General features: G+C 40.1%; 2 protein-coding genes across 3 annotated transcripts in view; one reads left to right on the plus strand and one right to left on the minus strand.

Moving 5' to 3' along the window:
• SMC6 (structural maintenance of chromosomes 6) overlaps positions 1–2,670 on the plus strand; it is a 32,316-nt gene extending 29,646 nt beyond the window's left edge. The window contains exons 26-27 of the mRNA XM_010566648.1: positions 942–1,039; positions 2,360–2,670. Coding sequence (XP_010564950.1) covers positions 942–1,039; positions 2,360–2,468 — 207 coding nt within the window. The 3' untranslated portion in view covers positions 2,469–2,670. The remainder of the gene's footprint in view (positions 1–941; positions 1,040–2,359) is intronic.
• Positions 2,671–6,247: 3,577 nt separating this feature from the next.
• Positions 6,248–19,765, minus strand: part of VSNL1 (visinin-like 1) — a 51,956-nt gene continuing 38,438 nt past the window's right edge. Inside the window, exons 2-3 of one of the 2 annotated variants that reach the window (XM_010566649.1) lie at positions 8,215–8,430; positions 6,248–7,279 (exon numbers count right to left, since the gene is read on the minus strand). In XM_010566649.1, the coding sequence (XP_010564951.1) occupies positions 7,082–7,279; positions 8,215–8,430 (414 nt within the window). In that variant the 3' untranslated portion in view covers positions 6,248–7,081. The remainder of the gene's footprint in view (positions 7,280–8,214; positions 8,431–19,765) is intronic. The other variant, XM_010566650.1, reaches the window with a different exon arrangement.

A 19,765-nucleotide genomic window follows, 5' to 3' on the forward strand; every position in this document is an offset into this window, starting at 1 on the left:
TTGTATATAAAGAATTTAAAAAAGGAAAGTATGTATCTAAGGTGGTCAAGCAGTCATTTTTCAGCTGAGTTCCAAAGATTAGGTCCTCTTTTACAAGTTAGTCGCGCAGAAATTTATCCATCTGTCCAGAAAAAGGTGGATACTCAGAACCATAGACCCTGCAGAAATCTATGTCATCTATTCCATAAATAATTCCACACAATTTCTTTCTACTGCTGTGCCAGCAAGTGCAACCTTACTGTCTCCACGTTCCGTAGTTACTTTTGGTGTAATCCTGGAGATCCACCACAAGAGGACTCCATCAGCATATACCAAGGGAGATACCTAGTTTCATGTGTGACAATGTATAGAGGCAGAGCTTTGTTTAAACCCTGCTAATAATGGCTTTCCATTACACATCTTTTTCAGTAAGCCTAAGGTTGTGTTCAAAATAGTAATAATAATAACAATAATAATCATAATAAAAACAAGCTACATAATATCTTAGGTTTCATGCAGCCCTTAAATCCTTCCAGGTAATCTTGAGGCAGGATTTTCTAGGAAACATTATTCTACTAAAATACAGTTCATCTCAGCATACCAGTAAAGTAAGAAGTACTACGTGAATATCAAAGCTGATAGAAAAAAATTGTGAGTAGGAGTGTGTGATTGTTCTGATAGAAGCTTTCTATTGTCCATGTATACCAAAAAGTAGAGTTTAAGAATTTCCCAGACTATAATTTGTAGCTTTTAGAATTTAACCTTGATGTTTCTCCAGCTTAGTTTTTATTAGTTTTCTTTAGCTAAGCTTTACTGTGTATGAATGAATTCCAATAGGTTTTTCTATTCTATTAAGATATTTTCTAATGAATTTATTCTTAAGCATTTGTCCTAACTTGTGCAATAATTGACCAGTGAAGTACAGAGTCAGTACCAATGCCTGATAAATCTTTTGTCTTTAGGATATGGTTAACAGAAGAATTGCAATGGATATGATTCTTAAGGTGGCTGACTCTCAGCATCATCGACAGTTCATTTTGCTCACCCCACAACGCATGAGGTAATATTGTTGTGTTGTATTTCCTGGTACAAGAATTACAGGGAAGTTCTATTGCAAGGAGTATAACTTGAAAAAAGTAAACATGAGAGAAATTTTGCTGTTTGTAGCAGTAGAATGTCAACAATTAAGTAGTTCATTGCTGATGGTTCTGGGAATTTAATAGGTTTTTCACTCTTCCTTACGTAATGTCTCTTAATATGGTGGTTCAGTGGGACTTGAATCAGTTTATCTTAAGTAGAACAGCTTTTTGAAATGTTTTATTGTGTAGAGTAGGCTCCTGGTAGCTTTTAGCCCTGTATCTTCCTCTCCCCTCCCAAAATTAACAGATGACTTTGCGTTTTTCCATTTTTCCTATTAATACTACAGTACTTTCAAGATGTTTGTCACTTGAGTTGATTTTTATTTTTTAATATTGCTGATCTAGAAACTGATAACTTAGTCCTTGTTTTCCTTTTTTGATCTAGTAGCCTAAAATTCTTTAAAAACCTCTCTACAAGTCCCTGTTAAAGCCATGCCTGGTTTAAGGGGACAGTCACTGTCTAACCTTCTGCAGCCAACTCTTCTCTCTAATTAGCCAAATGTAATCAGTGAAGCCTGCTGAGGACAATTAAGCAGTCTTCAAAATGAAGCTTTTGAATTGTCTTAATTGTCTTCCCTTACTAAAATCTATAAAAAGTAGAATAATGGTATTCTGTTGTTGTTTAAGTAGAAATGCTTTGTGGGGAATTTCTGAAACCATATTCAATAAACATATAGGAATTTTCTGTATGGTTACTGTTTAAAAACTGAATAATTCAAGTGCAGCTTGGTTTTATTATATTTTGTTACATGTTGCATGTTCAGCAAACACTTAATTTAACAAAAGTACAGAGGCACCTTCAGAAAAAATACATTTAGGATAATTGGTGGAGAAGCCTGTATAAATGTATGTTTAGTAACTTTGCTCATTCTTCGTATGACGTGATTATACATGTATAAAGTGTGTGCCAGTTCAGGACCTGTAAGGCAAATATGAACTGTATTTGATCATTATTTCATTTAGAGTTTCTCTTAAAAGTGCCTTTTCTATAATTAAGGCAGTCTAATCATTAGAAATTACATGATTGAAATAGTTGTGTTTACCTCAAGCTTTTAGTGAAGTCTGGCTCCAGTATCAGTTCAGTGAAGCCAGGACTTCACCCCATGTTACTGTTTCTTAAAACTGTCAAAGAAAAAAGAGGGAGTTACTTAAAGGAAAATATGTAATGGAAAGAATCAAGTGAAAATACTAAAATTTGTGGAGAAGAAACACTGTGTAAATGTTGCATACTTTATGTTTAGTTCTCTGCCTACGAGTCCCCGTATTCGAATTCTCCGAATGCAAGACCCGGAAAGAGGCCAAAGAATGTTGAATTTCCAAAATAGGAATGACAAAGAGGAAGATCAATAAGTATTTCTGTGTATGAATATGGCATACTATTGAGGATAAATGTGTAATGATGTGTGTAAAGTTGTTACTTCCTGACGCTGGATAAGGGGATCTTTTGTTAGATACTGTCAGGAAAAGAAGAGGTTCTCGTATTTTTATTTTTTAAGAGTTATTGGATGTGTACAGACCAAGAATAAACAGTTTTGATGATGAGAAAACCCTGAATGTTCAGTTGATATTTTTAACTAGTACAATTTTTTTATCAGTTGTTCTGTTTTTTCTTCTGGAAAAGATGAAATATATTTTGTATAATTATGGAGTAATATTTTAATAAACAGTGAGAACTGATACTTGTGGTAATGTTTTAGTGTCTCTACACAGTTAAACTTTGCATTAAGTTAAAAATGTTGGTTTCTTCCTAGCTCTGCTTTATTTCTTAAACATGTGCTAATTAATACAGGTAAAACGTGTTTCATTTTTTTCCAGTGGAACCATAGCAGCTGAACATGAGAAACTATCAGTACTTACAGTGTATACTTTCATAATTAGAGAAGTGAAAAATTTATTTGCAGTGTATTCTCTGGGCAGGAAAAAAATGCTTTTATTTCTTCGTAAAGAGTTTATGGGGAAGAGTTTGAGATTCTTTGGACACGAGCTTGTACAACCTAGCAAATTGTGGCTTTATAAACTCATATTCTTATTTCCAATAAACTAAGTTCTTGCACAGTCTGAGTTTGCAGGTATAGACTAAATCTGTAGACACTCATTATATTATAACAAACTGAAGTGACAGAAGTCCTTCCAATATAGAGGAATGAAATAGAATAAGACTTTTGGGAAATAATACAGTAACTTTTTTACAGCACTGTAGGCCTGCATTTTGTTGGGTGTCCCTGCCCCCCCTCCCCTGGGACTATACTAGAGCAGTTAAAATAAAATAAACTTGCTTTATTTAAATAATACAAGTATTTACTGGGTATGAGAGGGAGAAAGAAGAACCAGATTTTTCAAACTGCCCCAAATTAACTTTATTTTCTGTTCTCCTTTCTCCAGGAACTTGAAATTGTTGGGAGCTCTTCAAAAGCAATCACTTTTTAGAGTTCAGACATTAGACGTACTTTTTTTTTAATGTTATGGGGATACAAGCCATTGAGACTATTCAGAGAACAGTTCTGCAGTTTCTACAGTTATTTACTGAATAGCAATTCCTCAATAAAACCTCATTGCAGTGTAAGTTTTAACTCGACTTTGTCGCTGAATTTGTTTTAGCCGCTGCACAGTATTTTGTATTCTTTAATGTTGTTTAGTTTTTACACAAACATGTATTAAACTTGTAGGTATCTCTAAAATATGGGAGCTAGATAAGAATTGAAGGAAATACACTGAGAAAGCTAGCTGCAGTTCTAGTGCATTCTAACTGTAGGAATTAAGTCTAGTGATCTTTTGAAGGCTTCAGATGTTTACTTCTGAAAACCCAGGATAATGGGCCAACAGCCTCATAGCAGCCTTGAGGAGGTTACTGACAAAACAGGATCAGGCTTTTTGTTGAAGTGTGTGGCAGAAGAGACAGACAGCAATCATAAATTGAAGTGGGGAGGTTCTGGCTGGATAAACTGGTGGGAGGGATTGCTCATGATGAAGATATGAGGCATTTGAGCATGTTGTCCTAACAGGCTATAGAATCTCCATCCTTGGAGGCTTTCAGGGTCTGACTAGACTGCTGCATCTCCTTCAAGCAGGGAGTTGGACAAGAGACCCCCGAAGGTCTCTACCAAACTAAACAATTCCATAATACTGTGATTTGACGGAATATAAAAGATACTTACAACTTCAGGATTATGTGAAAATACTGGAGCTGGGGTGGGGGGTGGGGAGTCATACAAAGTGCCTGCTTTGCAAAACTTGCCTGGAACACAAGTCTGGTTTGTTTGTATTGGGAGTCCTCAATACTATTATGTGATCATGAACCATGTGTTTAGTTTGACTCAATTTTATGATGAAACTAGAATGTTTCAGACCCTTTTACAATATGAAATGATAGAATGGCATAGCATTATTTCCTCCTGATTTTCTTCTTCATCCAAAAAATAAAGCAAGAGTGCAGAGGCAGGAGAGAAAGCATTTATCTTCATTAGTAGTTTTATAATGAGTTATGTGGAGAGAAGAGCTTAAGGAAAATTACCACATTCCTACTGAGCTAACACTTCAGCTTTCTCCCAAGTTTTCTATAGACTTACTTGAAATATTGGAGCAGTTGGCAACAATTCTGGTCTTTGCTTCAAATCAATAGATTGTATTTATTCTGATCTAGCACTGTACTTGATTAAAATGTGTGCCTGACTGTATAATTATTATAAACAACTGTTTTCATGGTAGATGATTAGTTCTGAATAAACAATTACTGAAGAACTTGCTTGGATGCACTTATTTTTGCAGTGATCCTACTAAGGTCTCAAAACTATCTTATTCTTGGTACTTTAAATACTGAGTTTACTATACCAGCTACCTAGAGAGAGAATTGCAGTGCTGATGTTACATTTTCTGACTGTTTGTATTGTTGGCCATTTTGGATGGCTATGCATTGCTTAACACTGCATTAAAGTAAATGGAGCCTGTCCAGCTACATAAATCTGAGGTGCAGAGAAATGTAGAATGAGGTACTGCTTCTCTAATAAGTATATGTAAACCAGAGAGGCATAAATTCCCAGGAATATTCAACATCTTCTCTACAACTAGTAATTTAAGCCTAAGTGGAAACAATGGGCATATCATTCTCAGAAGTATGTAACATTTTCAGAATGTGTGTTTTTAAGTTACAGCCAAATGTACAAAGTATACCACTCTTTAATTTGCTAAGACTATTACCTGTGTATTCTAAGTAAAATTCTGGTATTAAAAAACGTAGTTGAAAGTTCTGCCTTTTGCTGTTTGTTTGGAATATAAATATGAGAGGATGGCTGTGGTTGTGGCAACAATTGATTCTGTGTTTCCCCCACCGTGTTAGTTAGCAAAAATGTATAAAATTTTGTTGGTTTTTTTTCCCCTCAAGTTTAAGATGAACTTCACTTTTTAAAGTTGAAAATACAGAGAATGATTTGGTTTGTGTCATGTTTTATTGTTTTGATTTTTAGCTGTTAAGAGTACCGTCTCATTTCTTCATAAGGTAAAGAAGAAATATCAAACATGCAATTATAAGATGTTCAGGCTATTTTTTTTTTAATCCTGCAAGCAACCAACTGTTTAAAGCAACTGGGAAATGTGGTGTAGGAAAGATTTTCATCTGCAATTTCTACAGTCTGCTAGTTCTTGATGCTTTCCTAGGGCTGTGCAGAACTTGTATTTGCCACAGTATAAACTTGATGGATGTACATAGAATTGAAGAGGAAGGTGGTTCTCTTCACTATCCCTTCTCAATCATCATACTTTGATTAATTTATCAGTAAGTACTCATTTTTAACAACATGCATGTTTATATTAAACCCGGGGTAGTTTATTGTCATATGGTAAGAGAAAAGACTCTTACGTAAGGAGGGGAAAACATTAGACCAGGTTTAGACCAAGCAAATAAACTATTTGACTTCCAGCTAGCTTGAAAAGCTGTGTAAGCAGAGGTCTAGTAGGTACACTGTCAAATCTTGGAGGATAAACAGCTGCTCTGTGGGTAAACACAAGAACTACAACTTTTGGTTTCATATAAAATGACTCTTCTAGTGGGCTGAGTGCGTGCAAAGAAGTTTTCTTCATGCTTTCATAATGAAATATATATTTCTCAGTAGTACAGTGACAGATAATTAAAGAGATTGAACTTTTTTTTTTCCTATTACTGTGGTGAAGACATGAAATAAGAATTAGGGGAAAAGGTCAAATGTTATAAATTTATTTTGGGACATATATATTGCAACCTCTGTGGAAGCTTTTGAAAATTCAGGCAAAGATCAATACACTTCCAATAAAACCTTTAAACTTCCAATAAAACAATATTTTAAACATTATATATATATTTATATATATTTTTAATTAAAGGGATCATTTTAGCAGGATTTTCTTTTCTTTATACTGCATTCCTCTGACATAGCTCTTTCCAGATTGAAGGGATGCAAATGAGGTAAGAATTAAGGCAAACCTAAAAGGCATGCAAATGAAGTACATTTATATCCACTGACAATACAAGCACATGTGTGGATCAGACTTAAGAGCTGAGGAACTCTTCCCCTCTGTCTGTCCAGTACTACTTTACAGCAGAATGGTGACATGATTTATAATAAACAGTTAACATTACCATGGGAATTCAATGTCACTAACATTACTCAGTCTAGGAGACACAGAGCTAGCATCAGTAAAACATGAACAATAAATAATATAATTCACTGCAGCACAGGACTGCTGCACAGGCTTCAGAGGAATAGGGTTGTTATGAAATGACATTGCACACATCACGTTGTGGCAGTTTATTTTTATAATATATACTTTTAAAATTCTTTAGCAAATGACATTCTCATGCACACAAGTGTTTCAAACACAAGAAGCAAGTCCATTTATAGGTAGTCCAAGCAAATTTTTGTGTGTGTGGAAATAGCTGCAAACTGAATGGAACATTAAACTTCTGTGCAGTCTATGACGCATTGTACACAAGCTCATTTTTGAATGTCACACTGCAGGAGTAATACAATGGAAGGATCACTCTTTGCAGCTTCTTTGAATTCATCCAGTGTGATCTGGTCATCTTTGTTCTTATCCATCTTACTGAAGATCTTGTCTACCCGTTGCTCAGGCGTCAGACCATCCTCATTCATTTTCATCATTATCACAGTGCCCACCATTTTGTAGATGGCCTTTGAAAAGAAACCAAATGGAAAATTCAACATATGAATTAACCTGATTTTTTGATGTGATCAAATTTTGGAAAGACTTTCCAACAATAAAATGATTGCCAGTTTCCCTAAAAATTTTTGTTCTTTTTTTCCTTAGAATCTTATATCCATATACTTAAAACAAGGAAGAATGTGTTTTACTTTCTTTAGATGTAGATTTTTCGGTGGTTGCATTTTGCATTCTGGAATGAATTTTTTTGGCTTTCTGTTTCACAGTGCAAAACTGTTGTAACCTATTCTCTAGATCAACTGTTTATTTGGCTTTTAATCACTCCTTTGAAATATTTCACATAAATTCTAAATAATCAGTTTTAGAAGTCATCACCTTTTAATAGTTTTTTTATGTGTACATGTCAGCAAAATCTGGTATTTACTGTGGTGAGTAGCTAGCAGATTACGAGGGTGGTAAACTTTATCCTTCCTGTTACATGCTGTGGTCATCTTAAAGCCCATTTGTGAGAGCTCACATAAAATAGCGTGGTATTATCCCTGTAAATTTCTGTAATCATCTAAAGTTAACTTCCAGTAAGGTTTCAGCTACTTGAGCTACAAACCACTAATTTCATGGGTGCCAAGTGATTTTGAGATGGGCTTTGTAAATCCTTTGCTGTCTTCTTATGGTTAATCTGTTCATCAGAAAAAAGAAATAAATTACCTCTGGGTATTTAAAAGCTTATATGCACATATGCACTCAGTAGTTCTCAAAGATTACATCTTTTAAAATGTTAGTGTGCTTGCAGCACTTAGGCATGAGTCAGTATAGGACGAATGTATGTAATGTATGCTTCTAATGATACAGTACAACCTCCCGCGTGCTTAAAATCTAAAGGGTATGTGAACAAGTAAATTTTATTAATGTTCAGACATGTAATTTTTGAGTGTCATATTGATCTCACCTCTATAATTTCCAGCATTTCCACTCTTGTAATTTTACCATCACCATCCAAGTCATACATGTTGAAGGCCCAGTTTAGCTTTTGCTCAAAGCTGCCTCGTGAGGTGATGGACAGTGCACAAATGAACTCTCTGAAGTCAATGGTCCCATCTCCGTTTTTATCAAAGGTTCGGAAGGCGTGCTGGGCAAACTTTGAAGCATCTCCATATGGAAAGAACTGCAAAATAAAGTAATAAATAGAACCGTGGGCAATGTAAGGAAGCAAGCTCTGTACCTGCCTGCAAAATACTGAAGTGAGGCGTTTATGAAGACTTGCTGGTGGGCTTTGCAATATGCAATATAAGCTTCTGTAACAGTTACAGTGTAATGATTATTAAAAACTTGTTTCTGCAAAAATCTCTTAGCTTACTGCAAACTATATTAGAAATATATTTAACACTAAGTTAATGCTAAGTTAACGAAAAGAACCTTAAAATGAAGTTGGGTGCAAATGGGAGATTGTATGTAATATTCTCTGACTATGAAATACAGCAACCAAGGTGCATTTTAACAGTATTTTTTCTGCCTGCAAATAACCAGCCCTTGACATGTTGCAACCAAGTAGATGTGTGGGCTTGTTATATAACTTATTTAAAAAAAAATCCACACATAGCATAAAAAAAAAGAAACATATGTTCTCTTCTGCCAGCCAACATTAATAGAAGTATGTAAGATGAGAGCTGAGATTCAGTTAAACAATACAGACCAATGCTTTTCATGTTTAATATCCATTATCTGCAAACACTGCAACTGACTGTAGCTTAATAAAATATTTTAAATGACCATAACATGTAGCTTTTCAGCTGGTATTTTTTCCTCTCAGGAAATGTATGATTTCAGACATTTGAGACAGTAGTTCTTCTTTCTGTGGCATTTGAATCTTTCTCAGATACAAGAAAACATACCTCTTAAGAAAGGGAGTTTTAAACTAGTGCTGAAGTCCCAGTGCAGTGCAGGGACTGTACACAAATGTTTGTGTCTATATTCCCGGCACAATTTCATGGAGATTGTCATGCTCCTAAAATAGAAATGTGCATTACTCCCAATCTGAGAGCAATCTCATTTTGTGCTTTTTAAAATTCTGATTCTTAGGAAGTACTGCATTTAATAATGTAAGTTTGAAGGAAAGAGTGCAGTGGGAGCTGAGGAAGCAGATCTGCATTTCACAATTTTCCATTTCCCTGGCCTGAGCTTTCGCTGCAGTCTGATGGTTGCTGTCGTCAGCTATGAAAGTTCTTGAACAATACACTCAAATTTCATGGGGGATTGTACTGGTTTTGTGTGGCAGAGTTTTGGTCGCGGGGCAGGGTCTGCAGGGCCGGCTCCTGTGAGAACCTGCCAGAAGCTTCCCCGGCTCCACGTCGGACCCACCGCTGGCCCAGGCCGAGCCCCTCAGTGATGGCGGTAGCGCCTCTGGGAGAACAGAGTTAAGAGGGGAAACCTGCGGTGAGTAGTGGGATTGGGACGTGAGCGGAACCCCTCTGCAGATACCGAGGTCAGCGGGGGAGGAGGGGAGGAGGGGCTGCCCCCGCAGCCCGTGGTGAGACCAGGCGGCAGGCTGTCCCCCCCCAGCCCACGGAGGGGAGCGGGGGAGCAGATGCCCACCTGCAGCCCGGGGAGAGAGGAGCCCACGCCGGAGCAGGGGGGTGGATGCCCCCAAGATGGCCGCCACTCCCTGGGGAAGCCCGCGCTGGAGCAGGCTGGGACTGAAGGACTGCAGCCTGTGGGAGGGACCCACAGCAGAGAAGTTTGTGAAGGACTGTGTCCTGTGGGAGGGACCCCACGGTGGGGCAGGGGAGGAGTGAGGAGTCCTCCCCCTGAGGAGGAAGGAGCGGCAGAGACGACGTGTGAGGAACCGACCCCAACCCCCATTCCCCGTCCCCCTGCGCTGCCGGGGAGAGGAGGGAGAGAGGACTAGCAGTAAAGTTAAGCCTGGGAAGAAGGGAGGTGTGGGGGGAAGGTGTTTTGAGATTTAGTTTTTCTCATTATCCTTGTTTTGATATGATTTGTAGTAAATTAAACTGATTTTGTTTTTTCCCCGAAGTTGGGTCTGTTTTTTGCCCATGACCATAAGTGGTGAGTGATCCCTCCCTGTCCTTGTCTCGACCCATGAGACTTTCATTGTATTTTTCTCCTCCCCGTCCCACCCACAGGGATGAGTGAGCAAACAGCCTTGTGGTGCTTTGTTGCCAGCCAGGCTTAAACCACGACAGCGTTTTTAGGGATCTGACAGCATATACAGAAATGGGCACTACTAATTGTCTGACTAAATACAGATGTAGAACATGGCAAGCCTCTGCTGGTTTTCCCTTGAGGAGGCCAAATGACAATTTGGATACTGTGTCTTGCCCTAAAAATGCAAAACTTAGTGTGCAGCCAGCTGCTTGCACTATGTGGCCCTCTGAGGGTCATGTCAGGAATGACTGCTGCATTGCCAAAGGGGTCCTAACCTGAAAGCTTCTTTTAAACTGTTTTCTCTGATATCAACTTTTCAAACACAATTCTGGATAACCTTTGCATTGCTAAGATGTATGATGATACAACTGCTTCTCTGGATCAGTGGCATTATAGTCAATGTAAAAATCTTCGTCTTCACCTCAAAAGAGAGCAGGGTTAAATTTTGTCCACCTCCATCCATTCAGAATATTGCCCTTTTGTGAATTACCCCCAAAGGGATGCAAATCACTGTATTATCCCAGAAGAGATATCAAATACACCCATCTCACTTCCCAAGTATCTTTTCGGGAAGATATTTGAACATAGTCTGGAGTCATCGAGAGAGGGATGCTGTACCCAGTCCAGTGGTATTTTGTCCAGGTTAACATTTCTGTTCAAGTTGTGATTTTCTCATTTGACTTTGTATTGGTCAGCATCCACCCACTGCTTCTACACCCCATCTCCAATAGCTGAAAGAGGCATGTGGTATTGTCTCTTCCTGAAAACGTAACCTAGGTGCCTGTACTCAGCCCAGCCCCTATTTCTGTTTTGATAATCCAAACTGATGGAGCTGTAAATACCTCAAGGTACTATTGCAGCTCTTTCTGTACTTTCTGTTTTTTGACCTTTAAAAATTTTAGGACTCCATTATGGTAAGCATGATTGGGCTTGTAAACACTTACAAAGATATGTGGATTCTCTCTCTGATACAAGTCAGGACTGCAGTGATTGCAGCTACCAGACCTTGCTGAATTGCTTTTCTAGTGCAAACCTCAACCTTTTGCCAATGCAAACAGAGCTCCCTCTGCGGGAAGGCTTTTGGGGCTGACAGTCCTAAATTTGGCTGTGTCAGAACAAAGTTATGTGAATGTTATCCAAAACCTGAACATTATTTGCAGGTTATTGAAAATCCTGCTCACTGCTTCCTCTTCTTCATGATCTACCTGCCCCCCCCAACTTCTGTACCAATTGCAGATGTTAAGATAGGTGATATTTAATTTTATGTGTGTGTACAGATAGATGTACACTTCTGCAGACCACTGGTGAGAAGTTAAGAAGTGGTTCTTGTGCCCTGTAGCTCCACCAGGACTCCACTGTGCTGCCACTTCTATTCTTGGGAGCTTGCTGGCTGTTCAAAGCTGAAAAGACAAATCTCTTGCTTTTTAAATCTATACTGATTACTGTCCTGTGACATATGTGTTACAAAACAAAATACTTCAAAATTTTACAGTCTTCCAAGTATTTCTGTTAAAAGCTGACTATTGCTGAGGATGCTGCCCGATCAGTATTTCTGTGACTCTGTCACTCCACAGTCTCTGTAACAGAAAGGCAAGCAGCTAGAGGGAAATGGGATTGTCCTTTTTGCTGTCCAGAGAACCAAAATACATTCAGGTGCTTTCTCCTGTGATCCAGATTGAGAAATGGTACAAATGTACTGTTGAGACCAAAGAACTAAACTACAATGAAGAAGCTCACCTACAAAAATGGCTAAGAAGTGGCAGACACTCAAAAATACTCAAGAGCCCAAGAATGAAGCAAGGGATTAGGAGGGGCCAGTGACTGGAGATGCCAAAGACCATTTCTAAATTATTCTTGGGAAAACATGAACATATCATTCAGCGTCCCATTAGAGGAGCATAAGCAAGCTGTCACTACCTCTTGTGCCAGTCATACTATTAACCTCACATAGCAGGGAGAAAAGAATCCTTCTAAATTTTTCATCACAGACAAGACAAATTTTTCTCTTCTGAGGTGAAGAAGATGGTAGCACTGCTCAGAGCTAAGCCTTGGCATTTACAGCCTAGTAAGGTGAACAAATGGAACAGATGCCTTTTTTTTTTTTCTTTTTTTTTCCTCCCTATTTGCCTCCCTCTAGGGAGCAAATGCAGTAAAAGGTCCTTTAGGGGTTGAAGGCACTCTTCTCCAGACTGTACCTGCTGATTTGTATTATTTTTAGCTCTGAATGACTAAAAAACATTGTCAAAACTTGTTTAAAAGCCTACTTGAAGACTTCCATTGGCCTGTTTTGAAGTGATTCATAAATAAGAAATGGAGTATAAGAAAACCAAAACAATTACAGAGCAAAACAAACCAGCTATGGTAAAGTATTATTTGACTATTAAAATACGGTGAGGCCTTAGCAAGGTGTAAAGGCACAGACTTAACTACTTTAAGACTAGTCTGAGCCAAGTGGCAATGGAAGACGGGGATCTCTGGAAGACAAACACCCATTTTGGGCAGGGGGAATATGAGGAGGGTGGTTTAGTCCACGTTATATGGCACTCTGGCATGAGCTCAGTGAATGCCTCAGAAACAAAGAAATGCAATTGGGATTTTCAGAGGCTACAGCCATTGGGCAAGTCAGTGCCTTCAGCCTCTTCTGCAAACCCTTGTCCAGGTGATCAATCTACATATGAAACAACTAGTTCCCTTCTACTGCAATGGTACCACTGAAAAGTGCCCTCTACACACCAGCATTGTCTCCTGCTTTACCCTTTTCATCCAAAAATCAAGACAAACCTGGGCTTTTTACAGCAGTCAACTCCACGGGTGACCAAACACTGGTCATTCCTTTGTTTCTGCTTCTCTAGTCTCATCTCATGCTTGGCCTGTGCGTTTTCTGAAAGGTCAACATGCTGGTGTGTGAAGAAAGTGTTATCTCTATAGACAACTACAAATTAGGAAAGGAAAAAGGAAGTGAAAAAAAATAATCCCTCTTATTCTGCTTCTGAATTTTGGAGAAGATTGTCTTGCAGATTCTTAGCTCCCAGAGTGTTTCTGGACACCTTTCTGGTATATGGAGGGGCTTTCAAAGGGTACTGGAATTACGGTATCTAGCAAACAGCATCTGCAAATTGTACGTAACTTAAGGCTTGGGGAAACTGATCAAATACCTAGAAATATTTATCTGCTTGCCTGCAGATGCTTTAGCATCTTTGAAGTGATTCTGTTCACAGACAACTCTGTGACCAACTCTATTCAGATCAACTTTGGGAGTTACTGAAAAAGCATAAAGCATATGCTAAAGCATATGGCTAAAGCTTTAGCATATGGCTAAAACATAAAGAAAAAAATGAAACCAAAAGCAATATACTTCCCCAAATTCCCCAGTGATGGGGGGGTCCAAAAAAGAAGGGTCTGTCCTTCATTGGTAGGGTGGGGTGGAGCAAATCTATAGACTGGCCTGAGCAGTGCTCTGTTTTTCATGCAATGTGTTATCATGCTTGAGATGCATTTCTATTAAAAGGGAAATTCTGCTATAAAATGGAGAAAACCAGCATTAGAGTAGTGTACAGAAAGCTGAACACGCTGCCTACACACGCCCAGGTGATGACTCCGTCACTGATGTAAGGTCACAGCTTCCAGCACCAAGGTGGGAGCTGGAGGGCAGAACAGGAGGCAGGCGAGCAGGAGGTAGTACAGGGCTTCTGTAACCCAGGCTTGGAGAAGATGGAAGAAGCAGCGGCCTATTCTCCCAGGAGATGAGACGCCCCGTTCAGGGCTCAGCACTGTCACGCTCTGCCGAGGGCTGAAGCAACAAAGAGGGACAAGCTGGGCACAGCCAGTGCAAGGAGCAGCGTGAGCATCATTGGGGGACAGCATGTGGAAACAAGCCTAGCAGTTGGCTTCCATGGGAAAAACCTTATACAATTGATGCTGTTACACTTTAGGAAGGAGTCACTTACCCTTTTTACCTACTTTGTTAGGATTTTCTTTCCTCTCTTTAATAAGTTTGCTAGGTACCCAGTTCACCTTTGTAAGTGGAGAACACAAGCACTTTGAGAATCAGAAAGTTTGGCTGCTGGTAGAAGCTCAGATGGGTATTTTTTATAGCAAACCTCTTAAATTTGAACCCAGGTGCTGATAGCTGCTGGTCAAGCCCCATCTTACAGATCATCAGAAGTGAGGTCACTACGGGTGGGGGAATGCCTGTGATGACTGGGGAGCAGATTGCTGCTCACTAGTTTTTCAAAAGGACAAAGCTCTGAGTTCCTCTTGCCAGCAGTACAAACACAAGCATCCAGGAGACAAGGAAAAAAGATTACTTTTTAATTCTCTCCTTTAGAAAAAATAATTGTAACTTTCTATAACATACTGTACTCTTGCACCTCACGTGTTAAGGCATGAGAAGGGGAAGACATGTACAGGCTGCAACTGTCGGGACCTGTCGGGAAGGTTGTGCTGCTCTGGCACCAGGGCGACCTGCAGGGCTGCAGCCTGTGCCTGCCAGCACCTCTTTGTACAAAACTGAAAACTAACATTAACGAGCACAACCACGGCAGCACACAAAGACACAGCCAGTACATCTGTCCTTCTTCTGGAAGAGATTTCACTGCCCTGGGAATACACAGCTCAAGGGCAGATGAGGACAGATATACCTTTAAAATAAATAAAGACACATTTTCAAGACTTCTTGAGGATATGTGGATTAAGAATGGATAAGACGCAATGTGCCCCTCTTATTCATCGTCTCACCCGTATTCTCCAGATTAATGCCAGTGAAATGAATGTAAAATGTTGCGAGCTGCCTCCATGCCCAGTGCTGGAGCAGAGAGGGCTGGCAGAGAGCATCCCGCCAAGGGTAGTGGGGACTGATGGGGAGGGACCAGTGGGACAGGGCAAGGCCGAGCAGGATGGGGCTGTGAGCAGGAATGCCTGCGGGTGTGAGAGCCACAGCATCACCCTGGATCGGTGCCAACCATCGCTCTTGGTCAATGGAGTGAGGCTTCTCCAAAGAGCTACCTGAAGCAGTCAAATTAGGTGTCAGAGACTTCTCCCTTGACTGGCTGTAGGGGGAGCAGAGGCATCATTAAGCTTAAATTGTTTTTTATTGCAAAGTAAGTCTTCACAGTCCTAAGCAGGGAGACTTCTAGTCCTTGTAATTCTCAGACTAGGCCTCTTCCCAGCTATCTTCTACATACGTTTGGCTGAATGAGTGTTTTCAGTGCTTGCCTACAAAACAGGCTTTCCAAAATCACAGCAGTGGGATGATGCAACATTCTTTCCCTGCTGAAAGGTCTCAGCTTGGATGTGGAAACCCCACTCTTGCTTCCCTCCCCTATCTGAGACAAGCCAAACGGGCAGCTCAGGAGAAAGCACCAGCTACAGCATAGAATGGACCAGGGAACTGTGAGTTCCCAAACTGGGAACAGCTTGTGTGAACTAATATTAAAGGGATCAGAAAGAGAGCAAACTTTTTTTAACAAATTGGTGGTTGAGGAACTGCTTTAGGAGGCAGAAGATTTGGATTCTAGTATTTCCCCCACTAAATATACTTAAAAATCTACTTTAACTCAGGTGATTTTCACAATTCTCCTTTCACTTCATCTACATCTTAACCTCTATGATACTAAGCAGAATATATGTTATTAGCAGTATGGGCCAATGCAAACGATCCAATTACTTCAATGGGTTTTGAATTGGCCCTATGATCATGATAAATCTGAAAGCATTTCCTTACCACTTTCTAGATCTGTCAAAGGTTTTCCCTGAGTTACTATTCATTGGATGAGAACTTTAATGAACTGAAACACATCCAAATGTTGTTATGCAAGTCCAGACCTCCAAGGGCAAACCCACAAAGGGACACAGGCAGTGAAGGGTACTGAGCAATCACCTCCATAGTCTTCCATCACTCTAGGGTGTCCAAATGTTTTAGCTGTGGATCTCCAAGGGCTTTTCTCACACAACTCTTCTGTCTAGACTTTGGAGATCCTGTTCCCAGAGGCAATTAACCACATCTTACTGTGCTGAAGTCCTTCTGTGGTTCCCATCCCCAACTGCCCTTTAAATGAAAAGCATTTAGATGCTTTTAGATAACCACTGAGGATTTCAGTCTCAGAGCTCTCCAAGGCAGAAGTTTACTGCAGAGACATAACAGGCAATGAATGAGCACCTAAGAATTTGGCTCCACACAAGCAGAAGTAATTTCAGCAGCTATGCATGCTTCTATTAACAATTTAATCAAACATTAAGGGATTTGGATCCCAGAGATACAGATGTTCCTGTCCTGTTCCCAGCTCTCAGCCACAGAGTAGCAGCACATCAGCACAGAAAGACGCAGCGCATGCCTCTGAAAGGTCTGGGGCTGTCCTGTTCATATGCATCACAAATGAAGTGAGGGTTACAACAATTTAATTTCATTACTGAAAATCCAGGAGGTGGAATTGGATGATGTTTCTGCACTGTGCTAGAGATGGGATGCTGTAACAGAACCAGACACGATATTCAGAATTGTGGCACAGATGGGGACCCTCTTGTCACACTTCTCCTTATCCTCCCCACCCTGCATTATCACTCTGTTATGTAGAGAAATTCTAGGAGAGGTCTAAAAGCTCTCACAATAGCTCAACCCCAGCTACAGCACTGATGCCCCTGATCATCTTGTGAGCTGATTCAAGTGCTGCACTAATGGGATTGATGGGGATCTCCCTTCTGCTCCACCAGAGGTGCAACCAGAGGAAAATGGGCAGGTTGGTTGTGTCTTGTGGGTTAAGGATGCATGTAAAACTGCCTGGAATAGCAGCAGGGTTTTGTGGAATACATTTCAAAGCTGAGGGCCTTGCCCAACCACATCTTGTATATATTACCAGGATAGTTAGCTTAAAAATTTCTTTTGCTTAGCTATTTTTAATTTGCAGATGAAGCCGGAAAAAGCAAACATAGCCCTAACAAACTCTGTTCATGGTTTGTGAACTGTATTTCCTCTGCCTTCCAAAATACAAATAAATGGATAAAAATGGCACTGCTGTGTCAGAGTGATATTTAGCCTGCCCATGTGTAGGACTGCAGCTTCTGCTGATGGAATATGCAATAAAGCAACTGCATCGATGTATTTTTTTCTCTCACATGTTAATACAGCTACACTGCTTCAGAAGTCAGATTCATTTTGTGTTCCTCCTACAGCTGCCTTTACTGGGAGCAGAACATTATCAGTTTTCCTGTTTCTGCCTCTTCTTCCATTCAGCCTTTGAAGGGTTATTATCTCTTTCCAGCTTGTCATACACGTACCAAAGCACTTCACACCCAAACCATGTGAGTCCCTGCTCAGTATCTGGCAGAAAGTCCATTTTCTGGCTCAACTCTAGCATTTTTATTGTGCTTTACGCAGATAAGAGGTCCACTGGACTGACCCACTGGAAAAATGCAGACTCGGATCATGTAATGCCACAACCCAGTACTGCAGGCCTGCATGGCTTTTACCAGCCAGATTCCTTCAGAGGAATCAAGTTCTCTCAAGTCAGAAAAAAAGGAGTCTGATTATGTTCTGCTGAGTATCAGGGAAGAGATTACCCCATAGGATTACAATGGATTGATACACATGAGTCTGGACTTCAGGCTGACAGGACACAGACCTGAACCTTTCAACACTGGCAAAATTCATTGCTGCAAAGCAGAAACCAGCACGGTATTTTCTTCAGCAAGGCAACTAAAAAAAGATGTCAGGGATAAAGCATCAGTTACAGAGCAGGAACAATACAGAGACATGAGAAAAACCCCCATATACACTGTCCCAGAGCTAATCTTCACGGTAAAAGCCCTCCAGCCTTTTGAGCCCATAGATGCTGAGTCTGGTATAGCTGCACTGTTAAGCACATCTGCAGTGTAAGGTAGAAATATCCCACCTAGGAAAACTGCCTCCAACCACCTGGCTTCAGCTTGCCGGAGGGTCCCAAGGCAGTGGGCACCATCCACAGCCATGGGTCTGTATGTTTCAGGAGCAGCTGAGCCTCTGGAAAGGACAATCTCGAGCAGCACCGAAGAGCAGAGTCTAAATGTCTATTTAGATCTAGGTCTCAGTTCTCCATGTGTAAATTCATGAGATGTCCCCACCTCAGAGATGCGCTGCAAGGATAAACCCAACAAAGAATTGCGACTATTTCAGATACTGCTGCAGTGGGACTCATACAAACAGCAAGAACTGGGGAGAACTGCTAAACCTCATGGATGTTTACTGCTTATGCCTCTGCTCAGTAGCTTTAATACTGTGAACACATATGCATGCATAGACACATGGGGAGGCTTATAAGCAGCTGTTAGTTCTTCACATAAAGAAGACATATTTAGAAGAGCCAAGAAATGTAATTTCTCCCCTTCACAGGGAAAGTTCACAACTTGTACAGGCTGAAGTGGGATCAGAGAAGAGTCTGTGTCTTACCAGGACCTCCAAAGACTGTGACAAGCTCTTATGTTATTGTTAAGGACTAAGTCACCCTGTCTTGCAGATGTTTTTAGCCACTGCAGAAATGCTCATTTGAAGCATATGGAGAAGAAATATTTGAGAATTTAGGAGCTGACCTTGAATTATCGATACCAGTTCCTCGCAACTGTGTGAGATACAGGTTAAGTTAAGAGACCAGAGAACAAGCACACACCACAGGCTATGATGAAGCAAGACCCACAGTAAAAAAAGAGCATATGCCAAGAGGTTGGAGGAAGATGGATGGGAAAAGAGAAGTCACGCTTCTTCTCAAACATCCATCTGGCAGGGTCTACCTCTAAAACAAACTTTCAATCTGAAAAGTTAATCTCTATATTCACATTTGTGGGGAATTAGTCATTAACTAGCAGGAAATGAATCGATTTTCAATCTCAGCTTTTCTCTGATTAAATTTGGACAATAAGAAACTTAATTGAGCTGTGATAGTGCTATAGGTCAATACGCTAGCAGATCAGTTATTACTCAGTGCTAACAAAAAGAAATCTTCAGCGAGAATTGTTGTCAAAACAATTAGTATTGCTAGTGCATAATACCATGACTACCACTGATTAAATGCTATTTCTCTTTGATCTTCCTTAACTGAGCAGCATCACTGGAACACTTTATTTATTTTAAGTTTGGCACAGTCTTCCACTACCCCAAGGTCAGTGATAGCACAAGGCTATGACAATGTCAGGATCCTGCTGTGCTGTAGCTATGCCCCAGCCTAATTACAATATCCTTTTTCTTGACACCATGTTATCTCTTCAGGAATCTGGGAACATACCAGATGGAGAATACACTGATCTGGGACATTTCCTTTTTTATTCCCCGTGCCCTCCCCCCCCCCCCCCCCAAAAAACAACTTTTCTCTTTT

This window comes from Haliaeetus leucocephalus, unplaced genomic scaffold (assembly GCF_000737465.1).
Source record: "Haliaeetus leucocephalus isolate CR32 unplaced genomic scaffold, Haliaeetus_leucocephalus-4.0 Scaffold217, whole genome shotgun sequence".
NCBI classification, from domain to species: domain Eukaryota; kingdom Metazoa; phylum Chordata; class Aves; order Accipitriformes; family Accipitridae; genus Haliaeetus; species Haliaeetus leucocephalus.